General features: G+C 52.8%; 11 protein-coding genes across 11 annotated transcripts; 5 read left to right on the top strand and 6 right to left on the bottom strand.

Annotated features, from left to right (window-relative positions):
• Positions 1 to 1,088: 1,088 nt before the first annotated feature.
• COCVIDRAFT_100633 (glycosyltransferase family 69 protein) lies at positions 1,089 to 2,500 on the bottom strand (the record flags this gene model as incomplete). The annotated part of the gene is made up of 2 exons (XM_014700710.1): positions 1,089 to 2,293; positions 2,344 to 2,500. 2 exons carry the CDS (start codon positions 2,498 to 2,500, stop codon positions 1,089 to 1,091), a joined length of 1,362 nt encoding a protein of 453 aa, XP_014556196.1.
• Positions 2,501 to 3,102: 602 nt separating this feature from the next.
• Positions 3,103 to 4,243, top strand: COCVIDRAFT_38247 (hypothetical protein; the record flags this gene model as incomplete). The annotated part of the gene is made up of 3 exons (XM_014700709.1): positions 3,103 to 3,126; positions 3,329 to 3,579; positions 3,634 to 4,243. 3 exons carry the CDS (start codon positions 3,103 to 3,105, stop codon positions 4,241 to 4,243), a joined length of 885 nt encoding a protein of 294 aa, XP_014556195.1.
• Positions 4,244 to 4,473: 230 nt separating this feature from the next.
• On the bottom strand, positions 4,474 to 5,431 carry COCVIDRAFT_16452 (hypothetical protein; the record flags this gene model as incomplete). Its single annotated transcript, XM_014700622.1, has 4 exons — positions 4,474 to 4,749; positions 4,807 to 4,846; positions 4,902 to 5,011; positions 5,066 to 5,431. The coding sequence occupies 4 exons, from the start codon at positions 5,429 to 5,431 to the stop codon at positions 4,474 to 4,476; spliced, it is 792 nt and encodes a 263-aa protein (XP_014556108.1).
• A 474-nt stretch (positions 5,432 to 5,905) lies between these two features.
• Positions 5,906 to 6,773, top strand: COCVIDRAFT_100418 (hypothetical protein; the record flags this gene model as incomplete). The annotated part of the gene is made up of 2 exons (XM_014700708.1): positions 5,906 to 6,173; positions 6,247 to 6,773. The coding sequence occupies 2 exons, from the start codon at positions 5,906 to 5,908 to the stop codon at positions 6,771 to 6,773; spliced, it is 795 nt and encodes a 264-aa protein (XP_014556194.1).
• A 205-nt stretch (positions 6,774 to 6,978) lies between these two features.
• On the bottom strand, positions 6,979 to 7,521 carry COCVIDRAFT_100635 (hypothetical protein; the record flags this gene model as incomplete). Its single annotated transcript, XM_014700707.1, has 3 exons — positions 6,979 to 7,022; positions 7,072 to 7,392; positions 7,449 to 7,521. 3 exons carry the CDS (start codon positions 7,519 to 7,521, stop codon positions 6,979 to 6,981), a joined length of 438 nt encoding a protein of 145 aa, XP_014556193.1.
• Positions 7,522 to 7,855: 334 nt separating this feature from the next.
• Positions 7,856 to 9,604, top strand: COCVIDRAFT_100471 (hypothetical protein; the record flags this gene model as incomplete). Its single annotated transcript, XM_014700706.1, has 1 exon — positions 7,856 to 9,604. One exon carries the CDS (start codon positions 7,856 to 7,858, stop codon positions 9,602 to 9,604), a length of 1,749 nt encoding a protein of 582 aa, XP_014556192.1.
• Positions 9,605 to 9,841: 237 nt separating this feature from the next.
• Positions 9,842 to 10,467, bottom strand: COCVIDRAFT_38243 (hypothetical protein; the record flags this gene model as incomplete). Its single annotated transcript, XM_014700705.1, has 2 exons — positions 9,842 to 10,320; positions 10,383 to 10,467. The coding sequence occupies 2 exons, from the start codon at positions 10,465 to 10,467 to the stop codon at positions 9,842 to 9,844; spliced, it is 564 nt and encodes a 187-aa protein (XP_014556191.1).
• A 966-nt stretch (positions 10,468 to 11,433) lies between these two features.
• COCVIDRAFT_63311 (hypothetical protein) lies at positions 11,434 to 12,117 on the bottom strand (the record flags this gene model as incomplete). The annotated part of the gene is made up of 1 exon (XM_014700704.1): positions 11,434 to 12,117. A coding segment is annotated over one exon (684 nt), but the record flags the coding sequence as incomplete, so codon positions are not given.
• Positions 12,118 to 12,394: 277 nt separating this feature from the next.
• COCVIDRAFT_100643 (hypothetical protein) lies at positions 12,395 to 12,688 on the top strand (the record flags this gene model as incomplete). Its single annotated transcript, XM_014700703.1, has 1 exon — positions 12,395 to 12,688. A coding segment is annotated over one exon (294 nt), but the record flags the coding sequence as incomplete, so codon positions are not given.
• Positions 12,689 to 12,989: 301 nt separating this feature from the next.
• Positions 12,990 to 14,480, bottom strand: COCVIDRAFT_100584 (hypothetical protein; the record flags this gene model as incomplete). The annotated part of the gene is made up of 2 exons (XM_014700702.1): positions 12,990 to 13,070; positions 13,122 to 14,480. The coding sequence occupies 2 exons, from the start codon at positions 14,478 to 14,480 to the stop codon at positions 12,990 to 12,992; spliced, it is 1,440 nt and encodes a 479-aa protein (XP_014556188.1).
• A 607-nt stretch (positions 14,481 to 15,087) lies between these two features.
• On the top strand, positions 15,088 to 15,585 carry COCVIDRAFT_100520 (hypothetical protein; the record flags this gene model as incomplete). The annotated part of the gene is made up of 1 exon (XM_014700701.1): positions 15,088 to 15,585. One exon carries the CDS (start codon positions 15,088 to 15,090, stop codon positions 15,583 to 15,585), a length of 498 nt encoding a protein of 165 aa, XP_014556187.1.
• Positions 15,586 to 15,824: the final 239 nt, after the last annotated feature.

Here is a 15,824-nt window from a genome sequence, read left to right as displayed (position 1 = left end):
ATCTCTCGCCCGATAACCAGGCCTTACCCGCTTGCCCTCATGCAACATGTCAAGACCCCCCCGTCGATCCGACCTAGTATCCCTTCCAGCCGGTTGCCCGCAAGATCCCCCCCCAAACCGGCAGACAAACGTCATCAACTTGACTTGCAGCAGTCTTACTAGCGGAATCGCTCCGGGGGTGGAGAGGAAAGGCTACGCCACACGCGATTGCACTACGCGGTCCATAGCTGTAATCCATGCATACTATCTAGCTAATTTGCGGGGTTACTGGGGAGGGGAGATCATTGACACTACCCCGCATAACACACCCGTTTCCCCCGGAAAGTCTAGAGTTTGTTGTGTGTCGGAGGGGGGGAAGCTTTCCGGGATGCCCGATTTGGGTATTTCCGGTGGGGGATAAAGTGGTCATTTCCCGGGAATGGGGGTTAAGGTGCTTGGGGTGGGGGGGTTTTTTTTTCTTTGAAAGGATTTGCGAGGTTGCAGCGTGCAGGCGAAGACGACGGAGTTGCGCTGGCAAATTCGAGATTGATAAAAGATGCAGGAAAAAGCACATTGATGCGGATACGTAAACAAAAAAGAGTGCGACAATTTGTTTTTGTTTTTTCAGTGTCGGTATTGTAGATTTGTTTGACTTTCCCGGTACATGGAGACTCTGGGTTTTGCCAGTCGATCCGCTTGTTCTAGCTACTTTTATTACCTATGGGATTTTCGAGCACGAGTGACGATGGTATTTTGGGCTACTTGTCCAATCAGTTGTGGCCGGCCCGAAGGATCTTTAATGCGGAGTCGACTCATATAGGGATACAAACGGAATGCTGGCTTAGGGAAACTAGAGCATCGAGGGCGCTTATAGGACTGGATCAAAGGAAGTTCTAGGACGTGCATGTATCGGATAGCGGGCTTCTCACGTACGCATATGCATGAGGTGATGTAGACGGATAGGGTAATCAGATCATTAAGAAGAATAACCTCCAGTTCCAAACACACCATTATTCCGATAACGGCATACATGCTTGAGTTAACTGAAAAAGAATTTTATTTTGTTTATTTATTTTCGCTTTACGGAAAAGAATCCTGTATTAAGTCTTCTACGGTGAACCCTCGGACCGTAGTCCCTCATCCCAGGGCTTGAATGACTGGTGCTGATGCTCAGGCATACACTTCACCTGTTCCGGCGGTGAAGTTTCCCAATTAATTTTGATATCATCGCCTTCATTCTCAACATGACTAGAAGTATATCCCTTCAGCGCCTTAATTTTCTTCGACGCCTCGTCACTATACTCCACATTAATACTTGGTACCACAGCGATCTTACCATAGCCGTGAAACCACATGTCCTTGGCAAATAGCTTCGGCTCTCCCTGAAAACACTCTCCCTCCATATGCGCCCGAAATTTGATCTTCTTCTCCATGATTGGTTTTGCAGTGAACGCAGTCACGCCGTTCCAGCACGAGAACACCTGAAAAGGTTTCCAGGTAGAAAGTCGCGACTTTGACTTTTGGTCGTTCCAGAATAGATCCCATGCAAAATCCCAGCTGCCGTCTTCGGGAATTCTGAAGAACAAGTCACCAGTCATGCCGCGAGCAATCCAAACATCATAAAAAGTCGGGTTGTCGCCAACATACGTCCAATCCATGGCACAGGTCTGGTCGGCTCCCTGGAATTTGCGCTGATGGATCAACTCCAAAAAGTCCTCCATACAAAGCGAAATGTCATTGGAGAATATGACGGTGGTGTCCTTGTCGTAATGCTCTGGGTGTTCGATGAGATCTTTGAGCGCGAGGTTTCGAAGCTCTGCAAGCGCTTCAATGCGATCCGTTCCTTCTGCCGTTGGGTTCACATCGCTTGTCTGTAGGTGGTATTTGATTCCTAGCAGTTCCAGGTTGGAACGTAGCTCATCAAGCACTTCAAAAGTACCATCATCCGATCTCCCCTCTACTATGGACAATACACAGTTTGGTGGACCAAGAAAGAGTATGGTTTCTAAAATTGAGCCAATGAGTCGTGGAAGGAGATCAACGCATTGATGCAAGTCGAGTGCAAAGAAGTACCTTGGGAGTTGCGCATGGATTGTGGGTTCCGACGCGCGCCCTAGGTAATTATAGCGCTCGAGGTTTGGCTGTGGACACTCCAGGCGTGGGAATGTCACGTCAGCCGGATCCATAATTGCGCGGACATATGGTGGCGCTTGTGCTCGTAGAGTGGCATTGCCTTTTGTTGAGGGTGACGAGGAAGGTGGTGTCGAGTCCGGCGGATGTGTCGGTTGATCTTTAGAGGCTTCTTCAGGTTTCGCTGTAAATTTCAGTAAGTATAGAAATACGCTAAACCGGAAAATTTCCTACCTGATAGGCTTGAATCCGAATTTCCAGACGGGCTGAACTTAATCCTCGGAAGACTGTCGCCATACTGAGAAATCCCCACTCCTGTGATGAGAACAAAGACCACAACTAGCATTGCGACGGCCTGCAGGAGCGACCGCATGCTCCGCTGCGTGGCCATGACAGTTGCTTCACCAGAAGAAAAACGGAAGTATAGTTCAGGAGTTGGTGTGGTGAGGAGCTGGCATTCTGAAGGTTTGCATCCTGGTTGCGGGCAAACGAGTAGACAAGGCCAGCAAGAGCGACCGCGCCGCATCCCGCGTTTGCCAGGGCTAAGACCGTGGGGGCAGGCGGCTACATCCGTCGTGAAGGAATGGGCGCTTAAGGAAATTACAGAAGCCATCACGCCTTTCGACCAATCACAACAATCTTCACATAAGCGACATTGGACCAGGCGCGTAAGCATCTCATGAAACGCGCTCTGCATAACAATTATGCTACAACAGACATATCCGTCACCAATGACTTCAGGAACGATATGTTGTTTTCAATCCCAATGTAACCGACAGATATATCTCAAGACCTGCCATTGCATACGTTCTCCCCTTGTTTCTTCGAAGTAGAGTATCTCGAGAAGATATGGCATAAGGATGACTGAACACACCTACGGACCCATAGACCTGTTGGATATAGCCAAATTGATGCAAGGGCGGCTACATCAAAGGCGAAGTGGCTGCAGATATGCGGCACAGCAAACATCACGCGGTTCTGGTCCTTGGCTGCATGTATCACCAGCATTGTGTGCAGGTACCTTACGTCTCTAGTCCTCCCTTCTCTGACCTTCATTTTTTTATCGCGCTGTCACTCGTTCGAAGCCATGTCTAAAATCTTTGGACTGTTCTTTGTCGTTTTGAGTGCTTTGAACTTTGCATCTCCCAGCCTTGCGATGATACGCAATGGAATCACTTCTCTATCATCACCTTCTGCGACCGCACTAGCTCGCCACCAGCTTCATAATCGCCAAAATGCTGAGCACGTTACTACCTGCGGATACCTTGATGGGAACCCTAAAAGCTCCCGAACAGCAGACCCAGGCTATGGGTGTCGAGTCGACACTGCGCGTGGGCTGTGGGGATTCTGCCCAACAACCGTAATATCAGCCAGTGACTGCGGTTTGGCAGGATTTTGCGTCGACAGCCACTCTTGCACGTCAGGATGTGGCAGGTTATCTGACAGAACGGATGTTACTACGTTCTCATGGTTAGCAACTACGCCGTGCTGTACCACTAAAAAAATCCTAACACAAATTGATAGTGAACCAAAACAGTTTTGTTCTACAGTTCTCCTACTCAACGGTCCGGATCAGTCGTACGAATACATCGCTTGCGGCGCAAAAGCAGGAACAGACACTCTCCTCGCAGCCCCTAAAAGTGTGGAAGCATCAACGACATCGACATCAACATCCAGCGCTACTCAAACGACAATAGCATCCAGCTCTACTCCAGTACCTTCATCAGCTATTACGAGCTCAATCTCACAGTCAGCGTCGACGGCTACACAGCAGTCTCCCCTAGCAAGTTTGCCATCTTCAACCCCACCCGTCTCCGCCTCCTCATCTTCAAACTCCCCCAACATCGGCGCCATTGTCGGCGGCGTCATCGCAGCACTGACTGTCATCTGCCTTACGATTCTTGGCGTGTTACTCATCCGCCGGAAACACTTGATTGCACACAAGACCGCCAAACTCCCAGACTACACCTACGACGGCCAATCCGCTCCTACAATGGACACTGCGTATGGCTCTGTTCGGGGGCCAAAGGGGTACCAGTGGGATAGTAGTCATGGGCCTGTAGAGATGCAAGGGGGATATGCGGGGAATAGCGAACCGTTTGAGTTGATGGGGAGGGCACGGTCTGCTGATTGAAGAGAATGAAGCTGGGGGATGTGTAGATGGACGGAAATGGATTCTTGGTAAAAAAGGTTATAAGACGAGCAATGAGTGAATGTATAATAAAGAATTAGAAAATAGTGCCCGACGACCTCAAAAATCGACATTGATCCAATTACCTCTCTGTGTCAAATCCTTGTACCTACAGCATATACCCCCTCCCCCCAACCACCCCCAATTTAACCCAACCTACCCATCTCACTTACTCAATCCCCATACAACTCCATAAGATGATTCAGCATCTTCCTCTGCAACTCCAAAAGCCTCTCCTTGGTAATCTTTCTCCCGCCTGGCGTCACCGTCTGCGAATCCACAACTTCCAAAGGATCGTAACTCGCTCCTTGCACAAGATACGGTTTGACACCGAAAAAAGGAACTCCCAGGACTTTGAGGGATGAAGACTGCGAGTCGACCATTGCTTTGCAGGCGCGGTAAACTTTCGCGTCGTATTGATCTAGTTCTTCTTTTTCGCGCTCGGGGGTCTGAGGGGAGGTTAGTTTGGCGCGTTAGGAGTAAGCATGGAGATTGGGAAGTTATACCCGGAGGAGTGCTGTGCCTTCTAGTAGGCCAGGAAGTGATCTGGAGAGACGTTAGTTTAGACTTTGGGTTCGACAAAGACAGAGAAGATGCGTACAAAGCCGCTCGATGCGTGCGCTCGTTTTCGCGCTGAAACTTTTGCTCTTCGATGAGTTTCTTGCGGCCGGCTTCCCAGGATTTGACATTTGCTTCTTGGTCTTTCATCAACTAGTACAAATAGTAAGCGTTGAGTACAGAAGGTGGAGAGAATGTATGTCGCACCTTGCGAACGGCGGGAGCAAAATCAGGATTTTGTGCTGCTATTTTGCTCACGCAGCGGAGGCCTTGCTTCCATTCTATAATGGTTGAAGGGTCGATGAGCGGAGATGATACCCGGTCTTGGGTTTTGGGAGGTGGTTGTCGGTGCTGGGGTGGTGGACGACCAGCAAGACGGGGGTCAGTTGGTGGTTGATATTGATGGATCGGCTCGGGCTGATAGTGCTGCTGAGGATCCTGATACCCTTGATAGCTATTATTCTGTTCATACGCTTGTTGGTCCTGGTACGGTTGAGCCTCGGGCTTGGGCAGGCTTGCGAGCGTGGCCAAGATGGCTGCAAGATCTGGATTTTGTTGCCCGTCTTGCGACATGATTGCGGTACAAACTTGAGTGTCTGAATGAGAAATTCTAGGATGGATCTACAGTGTCTCAATGTGTGGGGTGTGGTGCAGGTTCAATGTGTGAGTGATGGCGCATGGCGCGTATTGCTTGCGCTTGTTTCAAGGGCAAGGAAGAGAAAGAAGCACTCTCCAGCCCAGACCACTCATTCTGTGCTGCAGAACTGTCCGGCGGCCCTATCTTGAAAGACGTTGCAGTCAACGACCAAAAAATCGCGGCACAATCCAACTTGTCGTGTTCGAAGTAGTAGCGCTGCACGATGGGTGTAGGTTGGTTGGGTGGAGACAGGGAACAGGGCGGAAATCTCCGCATCCAACCCTAGTCCATCTCAACTTTTGGAAATCGTCGAATCATTCGACCTCCCGCTCCGCAAGTCTTGACGGCATCCTCGCTCCCACCACCCCACGCCACTCCCACACTCGAGTGCGTCCGCCGCCGCCCACACAATGTCCAAATCACCAAAGGACTCGACCCGCTTCACGGCCACTGGAGTATGGGCGCACACACGTCCCGGCGGGCGTGCAACGACGCTACAATTCGCTGATCCAGCGCCGAAAAATGAAACGCCACAGCAAAAGGTCAAGCGGTTACGAGAGGCAGCGAACAGGGCGAAGATGGCACAAGTGACGAGGTGGGACTATATGTATCTATATGGCAGAATGGCAGCGGATGCGGCGCATCGATTTACCGTTTATGGATTGATATTTGCAACTGGTATGTCTGTTCCCAGAAGACAATTGCACTGCTCCATTGAATCGTCAGAATCAATTGCTAAAATTCTATAAAGGTTGCGTTGGCGTACTCGCCGTCTTCTCAATAGGCGACATGATTGTCTACAACCGGCGGAAACGCGCAATTTACTTTGCCGAAGAAGAGCGCACACAGGCCAGGATCCTCGAAGCCGCCCGCTCCGCTGTTGCATCCGGGACTGCGTCACCAGCACAGGCTGCGCTTGTCGCAGGTATTGCCGAAGAACAGGAATTGATGGAGAAGAAGAAGGCGGAGCGGAAAGCACCGTCCAAGCTGCTGTGGTGGCTGCACGGTGACTGGAAAGAGGACCAATCCATTGCCGAGCAGCGAAGGCTAGCCGTGGAGGAGATCAAGCGACTAGAAGCCCAAGGAAACTCGAATCTGGGCATTACCGCTGCCGTGCAGGAGGCTAGGGCAAACGACACATCATACACATCCTCGGCGCCATCAACACAGACAGTAGGCGGACCATTGGACAACGCTGCTGAGAAGGCAGTCAACAAGGTCGAGGCTACCGGCAAAGGCTGGTTTGGATGGATAACGGGAGGGTCCAAGAAAGAGTAAAAGAGAGCGGGGGATACCATGTGAGGGGGTTTTGATGACCTTCATGTACTACTATACACTTTGAGGCTGTATGTTGCTGTCACACTAGATGTATGCATATGGAGTTTGTGCATGTCTCTAGGGCCTTTGGTCTACTTGGGTATCTTGTTTTGTATCTATGCCGCATAAATGACGCATGTTTGAATGTCAGGCTGGTCTTCTGCTTTTATTGATTGCCTTGTCCTGCCATGGGAATGTAGCTTCGCCGGTCTCCCGTACGCTGTGTTTAGTCAGCATCAGTTCAGCGTGGTTCTCAGACGAATACATGCCTCTCTCCACCCCTCAATCCATGGCCGGAGCCCAGCCCAACCCAGCAGCCCCAGTGTCGCTCCGATGAAAATGAAGACGACGGCCTGGTCCTTGGCAGAGTCCCTCTGGAAACACGTGGTCAGGACGTTCTCCTCCTTTTCTCCAGTGCAAAAGCTGTATCCAAGGCAGAACTGGCGGTTGCAGTCGTTGCACGTCTTCTTGGATGCGCGGGGTTCAGCATGGCTCGTGGGCTTCTTAGCAACGGACGGTGCGTCGAGGGCGACAATAGTGCTGTTGCCGAAACAGGTGCACTTGCAAAAGGACGTCGGGGCTGGCGACGAGCTTAGCTGGTTTTGAATAACTGGACAAGTAGCAAAGGTGGCTTACAGGCGGCGAGAGAAATGGAGAGGGAGGAGAGGAAGGTCAGCAGGAGAAAGAGAAGATACGGCGGGCGCCTCATGTTGTGTGATTCAACAGAGTATCGTCGATAATGTAAAGAATGGGCGCAAGACACAGGCTAAGCTGACTCTCGTGCGCCGAGTAACGTGATGTCGAGATGGCGACCATCTTCGGGTCGAGTGGAGCTTCAAACATCCGCCCGCGTTTACGCTAGCGCCAGACCACCGGGTCCATGTCACGCTAAGCATTTTCCTTTCCCCTCCACCTCCGACACACAAACACCACGTGTATTGGCGGCGGTCTAGAACTTGCCTCCTCTCCTCTTGTTAACGCCTGGCGCCCTTCTGCCGACTCCAAAATCACACCCTGTCGCACGCGCGCCAACTTGCGCCTCAATGCCAGACGCACAGGCGCCTGACTCTCCCCAAGCGCAACCCGAAAGCAAGACTGTCCGCCTACATATCACGCCTTTCCGCCCCGATCTGCTCAAGGTCTACCTGGCACCTTCGGTCCTGCCCCTTGCGCAAAACATCTCCTACCATACCGTCGAGACCTTTCCCGAGAAAGGCTTTGGCTACCTGGAGCTACCCGAGGTAGAAGCACAGAAGATTAAGAAGAAGCTCAACGGCACGATTCTCAAGGGCTCCAAAGTGCGCATAGAAATGGCCAAGCCAGAGAAGCGCAAGGCGCGCGAAGAAGCAGAGGCCGCAAAGGAAGCTCAGGGCGAGGCTGACCGGCCATCAAAACGCGCAAAGAAGGACAAAAAGGAGAAGAAGGAACGGAAAAAGAAAGAACAAGGGGTCCTGGAGGGCGTTGAATTACCAGACGACAGAAAGGTCAAGCGTGGCTGGACTGAGCCAGTGACCAAGACCAAAAAGGACAAGAAAGAGAAGAAGGATAAGAAGGACAAGAGCGACAAGGAGGCAAAGAAGGAGCGCAAGCACTCCAAATACACCAAGGAGCCGGAGCTGCTCTTCAAGGCAAAGCTGACTCCTGTTGCTGCGACCGAGGTTGCGCTCAAGGACAAGAAGAAGGACAAGAAGGAGAAAAAGGAAAAGAACAAGTCAAAGTCTACAGAGGTTGTTGTGCATGAGTTTGAGAAGAACACCAAGACTCCTAGTTTTTTGAAGCAGCCCGACGTTGTAATCTCCAAGAAACCTGCAGTGGATTATGTTAATGGTTTGGGATGGGTGGATGAAGATGGTGTCGTTGTTGAGCCAGAGACCGGAAAGGCGAAAGCCAGGAGAGCTCTGGAGCTGGTAGATGCGCCTTCGGAAGCTGCGAAAGCATGGATCGACGGGACATCGAAGTCATCTTCCACGCCCAAGGTCACAAAGGAACAGAAGAAAAAGAAGAAGGTTACGCCCCCGCAATCTTCTTCTGAATCCGAGTCGGAAGAATCGTCTGTCGTTTCATCCTCATCTGAAGACGAGGATTCTTCAGACTCGGACTCGGAAGAGTCGGCTGAAGAGTCGGAAGCCGAAGAATCAGAAGCCGCATCACCTGCACCATCGGCCGTCAAGAGCAAGAAAGCCCCAGAAAAGAGCCAACCCACAGCACCTGCGGAAAAAGAGGTTCACCCCCTCGAAGCCCTATTCAAGCGCTCAAAGCCCACTGACAACTCCATCACAACTCCCACCAAAAAGCTCAACCCAATCGACACATCCTTTACCTTCTTCGACAACAACGCCGACGTCGACACCTCAGAAGCCACAGGTCAGCCCATCGAAGACGCCCCCATCACCCCATACACCCAACGCGACATCGAATGGCGTGGCCTCCGCAGCGCAGCCCCAACCCCAGACACCGCTGCCATCGGCCGCCGCTTCTCCTTCGACTGGCGCCGCAACAGCCAAGAACGGGACGACGACGAAGATGACAGCGACCTCGATGTCCACGCCGAGCACCAGCTTTCCCTTAACACGCGTACGAATGCTAGTAAGCTCGCTGACGTCACCGAGGAAGATGAGGGTATCACTGCAGATGGTGAGAACGGAGAGGCAGCAAAGCCCGAAAGCGAGTTCAAAAAGTGGTTCTGGGAGAATCGCGGTGATTTGAACAGAGCGTGGAAGAAGCAGAGACGCGATGCGCTCAAGGCGAAGAGGTTGGGTGAGAATAGGAAGATGACACGTCGAATTGTTTAAGTATACGTCCAAAGGCCGCCTGGCTTTTCAAAGGCACATAGGAAGGTTTTGTGAGGAGGATTGCAAAAAGCGAATATTTCGGGGGGTTTTTTTTGTATCATGTGAGAGTATGCAGGTTGGCTATATGGGATATGATGTAGTAAAGAAGATATGTAGAACGCCCGCCCCCGGTTTTTTGCTAACGCCAACGCCGACCGCTTACGCTTCAATGAAACGAAAAATAAAGAAAATAATATTCTAGACGTCCAATCCCTTGAATCTCACACTCGTCCGTCTACTACTATGTCCCGATACGCAAGCTTCTTCACCTCGCGTTAGTGTCGTCGTACTGTTTATACTCTCCCTCTCCCTTTTTTCCCCTTTTCTCTCCTCCAACTTGAACACTGGTGACACTGGTGACACCGGCGACGGAGCAAACGGCGATAATTGCGATGACGACAGCGATAATGGCGATGGCGATGCTAATGGCAAACTGGGGAATGGAGACGGTGCCGGTGTTGATGTCGTCTGTGAAGATGTCGGCTGTGTAGATGTCGAAGCAAGAGATGTTGATGCAGAAGGAGATTGCGACACCGAGCACAAAGATGCGGAGATCATGCCTTCTTCTGTCGCTGCGACTATGGCGCTCGGGACTGTGTGTAGAGGTGGTTTGTACGATGGGGTGCTTGTTTGGGTTGAGGTCGAGACGGAGGGGCGGGGGGAAGCGTGTGTGTTGGCTGGCTTGTGTTAGATGGAGGTAAGAAGATGGAAGGAAAGGGAGGGGGTGAAGGAGACATACCGGGTTTTTCTGTCAAGAAGGTGGGATTTGCCTTCTTCTTCTTCTTTGATTTGAAAATAGAGCGGAGAGTAGATAGACAAGCCATCTTTTCTTAATCTTTCAGCGAGGAATTGTATTACGAAATCCCGTGCACTATATCTTTGTCCAAGTCGTTTGTTTGGCAGTATCAAACCACTCAAATCGTAGTATTTACAAGTCTCCCAAAACTTCCAAAAACTTCCAAAAACTTACAAAAACTTACAATAATTCACAAGAAGAATATACCCTTCAACACTCGATACGAAAAACCATCAAGATATATCCTTCCTTTCCATCCCACATCATCTTTGCACCGAAAAAAATGACGTACACCACCTTTACCCTCCTCCCATCCCTCCATCCCATCAAGCCCCCGAAAAACCAAAAAGTGTTAAAAAGAAAACGCCACCACCATCACCAACACCCCACACACGCACACAGACACGGGAGTCTAGAAAAAAAATGACGATATAGATCGACACTAGGAATACGCAGACGCGTCTGCGATCCTTATCATTACTCACATCGTTTGCTACAAACGGCGCATTACATAGACGGCATACACCTGTACTCCAGATACGCCTGCGCATACGTATGCATTCATGCATTCATGCATGCGCAAATCATCCTTCCCGCTTCCTTCTCCCCCTTCCCGCGCCCGCACCCGCGCAGCCCCCACTCTAGCAAAAGCAAAAAAAGGAGGATAAGACATCCCCCCCGAAAGTAGATTTGATATTAGATAAAAAAGGGTGGAGTAATGGAGAATACCAAAGTTAATCATTCAAGTGGGTAAATAAGTGTACTTGTATCTCTTCCTTCACGCCTCCCCAAGAAAAAAGAAAAGAAAGTTGAGAAGACTGCATTCATGAAAAAAAAGAAGAAGAAGAGTATGACTTCATACCCATCTCCCTCGTTCCCAAATCCCCCAACCTCACTTCTCCATCTCCTTCACCCCCTCCCCACCCTTCGGCCCCCCACTCCTCCCCCTCTCCTCACTCCCACTCGTAGCCCCCTCCCTAATCAACCTCTCCAACTCCCTAATCCTCTCCTTCAACCCCTCATTCTCCCTCTTCACCTCCTCCAACTCCGCCTTCTGCGCCGCAACCTCCTCATACCTCGACGTACCGCTCGTCTGCTGCGACGAAACCGAATACCGGTGCGCGGCAGCTGTATGATTTGCGCCGCGCGACACGCTCGACGAGCTGCGGTGGCGGCGCGACGAGGTAGGGTGCATGGAGCCCGGGGTGACGAGGCCGTCGACGTGTGCGATGGACGAGTCGGCGGCGCTGCTGGATAAGGAGGTTGTCGAGGCGACCGAGGCCGAGTGGGCGCGGAGAGCGGAGAGTTCGCGCGTGAGGCGGTTGACGACTGCTTCTTGTTCTTTTTCGAGTTCGAGGTGCAGTTCTGCGGCAGTCATGGGGCGTGGGTGGCGTATGGGGACGCTCGAGGTGTCCGAGTCGGCGGCGGTTGGGTGCATGTAGCTGGTTGGTCCTGGGCTGAGGGGTGGAAAGGCGTGGGTGTGTGGGTGCGAAGATGTCGGGATCGTGCCTCCTGGAGATGCCAGAGGGAGCGGTGGAGGACCCATGGGGGATATCTGAGAGGCTCGTCGAGAAGCTGGGGTAGATGTCTGGCGGGAGAGCGAGCCCGAGGCTGGTTGTGTGTTTGACGGATTGCTCGTGGGCGAGGCTCCAGGCACCGTGGTTGAGTCGAGGGCCATTGTGGATAGTGGAGGCTCACACGGCGCGTGTGGTGCGGTTGCTTTGGTCGAAGAGTGGAGAGAGGTGGTGTCTTGATTGATTTACCCCGCCGTGGTCACAAGCAAGGTGGATAACAATGCAGCAGCTGTCCAGAAGGGCAGGCGGTCGACTGAAAAAGGGAGTCGATCTCGAGTCGGTGTGCACAGGGGCGATCGTGATGACAGAGGGTCGTTGTTAGCCAGGTGCCAGGCGCATCGGGCAATGGAAAAAGGCCATGGGCGGCGTGGGCGGGGGTAGGAGCTTCACTTGATCCCCATGTTCTTTCCGACGTGCGTGCTTCTGGCACGTTTGTTTTACGCGGTGCCTGCTCGTCGATCTTGTTTGGCTGAGGTTGGTCGAGTAGAAGCGATGCCTGCTCAGATGCAAATGCTCTTTACCCAGCACGCTAGCACCCATCCCCCGCTGCAAGCCATTGCGCAGTCCGACACAATTCGGCACGTCATGTTGTTGCGACCCTTCTGCTTCTCCAACCAAAGCCACCGCAATTTCATGCCCAATCCCAATCCCACCAGACGCGCATTGCAATCATAAACGCTTGTTTGGTATTCATCTGTCTCGGTACTCGCCTACTTCTCTACCTAGATGTAGTCATTTCCTTCCATCGGCCCGACCAGCACACGCGGGCGGGCACCGTCATCCCGCCATGGGATACCCTACAACCTGGAGCCAATTCCGTCTCCCCGTTGCCAGAGCGTATTCCGCATCTCGCAAAAACAAAATCCTGCTTTTTGAAATGTGCACGCCGTGAAACCCTCCAACTCCAAGTCGCAATGCTCTATTGAACAGGTTTCGAAATCTGAATATTTCATGTCTAAAATCTCTCCCACCCTTCCTAGTACGTCCTCGCCAAATTGCGGAGGTACCAGTCTACGAGCCTCCTGCCGACCTTGGCCTCGGAAACGTGGATCAAATCCTGTTTCTTGTTAGCATTGTCATTGTTTATTTCAAAACAGCATCTACTTACACCCTCCATGGCGTAGTCGAGGTCACTGGCCTGGATAACATCGCCATCCAGGAGACCGCCCTCGGCCCACCGTATTTGCCTGCTCCTCTGCTTGTTGACAAGCAACCAGCACCGCAGCTTCTCCGGCTCAACCTCTAGGAAGCCAGCCAGCTTCTTAAGATCCATGGTGGTGTAGAGCTTGAGGTAGCTCTTGACTGTGGGCGACATCATGTTGTTCTTGACCTCGTCCATGAAGATGCGCAGGTGGTGCTCAACGGGGTCGATGTTGATCTCTGGGTTGTCAAAGTCGGGAGGCGTGGGGCTGATGAACTTGGGGCAGGCGGTGCGGAAGAGCTCCTCGAACAGGGGAAGCGATTCGGGGCCGCCGCGCTGTAGCCTGTTGAACTGCTCGCCGTACTTTTCCCTCAGCGCAGTGTGGATGGTGTCGTCGAGGCGGGTGGGTTGGAAGGCGACGCAGATGGCGACGAGGGCGTACATTTGGTCGTTCTTCTTGGTAATGGAGTCGTACTGGGCGTTCTTCTGGAAGTTCTTTGTGCGCGAGACGTAGACGAGGATGTGGCTGAACATGCGGATAGCGTCCGAGTAGCGGCGCATCATCATGTACGAGAATCCGACGTAGTAGTATGTGGTGAAGTGGGCGGCCATGACACGGGCAAACATGGCCTTCTTGTTCAGCTCAATGTCGTCGAGCGTCTTGAGCGCCAGGCTGAAATCACCCAACAGGCAGTGGACGCGGAGGAGACCAATGATGGAGAAGTAGCCCAGCATCTTGTACAGCGGGCGGTTGCCGTACTCGCCGGCATACAGGCTGGCATCCTCGCCGCGCTTCATGGCAGCAAGCTGCTCGCTGATCTGAGAGCGCTGGATGAGCGAGTAGAGGACGTTGAGGACGCTGTAGCAGCCCCAGGTGTTTGGGTTCTCGCGCAGCAGGGCAATCTCCTCCTCATTGTCGCTCTTCTGGGCCACGCGCTGGCGGTAGCTGCAGAAGCTGTTGAACTGGTAGATGAACTCGTCAATGACGTCCCAGGCCCAGTAATAGTTGGGAACCTCGAGGTCGACGGGGCCCTCGGAGTTGAGGATGTAGTGGAAGAGGTTGCAGTAGCTGTCGTAGCTGGCAAACTTGGTCTCGAGCGTGGCCTGGAACTCGAGGGGCGTGGCGGCGGCCTGCAGCTGGGCGTGGATGTCGTGGTTGCCGGTCATGGAGGGCATGCGGTCGAGATCCTCCATGCCATCGTACTGGACCTGCTCGCGGTAGTCGTTGGCCATGGCCTCCTCCTCGACGTCCGAGTCGTCGTCGGGGGCGCGGCGGGCGGGCTCGCCATTGTGGTACTGCGGCGGGACTCGCTCGCGCAGACTCATGGTTGGAGAGGGAGAGGGGGCGGGCTCGGCGGGTGGTGGTGGTGGGCTGGGCGGGCTGATGGTATCGTCGTCGTCGTCGTCGTCTTGGAGGAGGGCCTCTGTCCCCCCCACCTTGGCCTGGCGCAATTTTGGCCCTCTCTGTTCTGTGGGCGGGCGTTGGTGCTAGTGGCGGGCGTTATCGATAGGCAGCTGCACCGGCGCCGGCTCTTCTGCGGGCCTGACTCGCCCCTGGGTTCCCTCTGGCATCGCATGCAAGACAGCTAACGCCAAAAAACAAAAAAAGCCACCCCATGGCACCAGACGGCCTCAAGTCCGTAGCCCGCCCCTAGGTATAGCCTCGCATCCACTGAGCTGGCGCGCCTGCGTCCATATAAGCCACACAGGGCCGTCGTGGGCGGTGCGCGGCGGGTGCATCCTCCCTACATATGTATGTACGTACATAGCAGGCAGGCCGACCGAGTCCACACACTGTTGCCGCTCACTTCAACTACTACAAGACCTCCCGCTCCCCTGTCATCGGGCCTCCCATTCTCTCCGCCAAAAACAAGCAATTTCCAGAAGAACGCATATCCATAAGAAACAGTCCCTTGCTCCCGGACCGTCCAGTATGACGTACACCGTTGTCCTCTTCGTCACGCGCAACAGCCACATCACGTCGGAGCAGTTCAGAGACCACTACGAAAACACGCACATTCCATTAGCCTATTCGCTGCTCAGTCACTGCTGGCCCATCACCTTCAACCGTCGCTACCTAGCCCGGATTGTCCGGAAGGGCTTTGGCGGCCCTGCCAACGTTGACCGCCCCCCGCTGCTTCTGAGGGGCGTGCTCAACGAAGAATTTGACTTCGACTGCATTTCCGACATGGTCTTCGAGGACGAGGCCCACTTTCTCGACTTCTACCGCAGTGTCTACTCAAAAGAGATTTCCGCCGTGTTAACCAAGGACGAGGCCAACTTTTTGGAAGGCGGCAAGACGAGGGTCATAGTCATTGGCGAGACCTGGACGACAGATCGGGCCGGCTCGACCACACACAGCGTGGGCTACGGCCTAATGAGCGACCCTTCCAGCAACAGCAGCGAAGACAGCGCTTCCACCCCAGGCTGAAGCCACATTGTAATGGACGACCCTGGCTGTCAACGGGGTTAGCCCTGCGTGCGACGACAACCCCATGTTAGAGTTACCAGTTTGTGGAATATACCATGGGTACAGGCGATCTAGGCGTTTGCGCGAGTCCTTGTGTTTTTTTCTCGTCTTTTTTGATGTTCCCTTGATCTTCAATTTGACAAGCTTCTGATAAGCATGTATATAAGAGCTACTTAAAGCAAATCAAAACATACATCAAT

Source organism: Bipolaris victoriae, assembly GCF_000527765.1.
Source record: "Bipolaris victoriae FI3 unplaced genomic scaffold scaffold_47, whole genome shotgun sequence".
In the NCBI taxonomy this organism is placed as follows: Eukaryota; Fungi; Ascomycota; class Dothideomycetes; order Pleosporales; family Pleosporaceae; genus Bipolaris; species Bipolaris victoriae.
The sequence above is the reverse complement of the archived record's forward strand: the minus strand, read 5'-3'. Positions and strand labels throughout refer to the sequence as shown.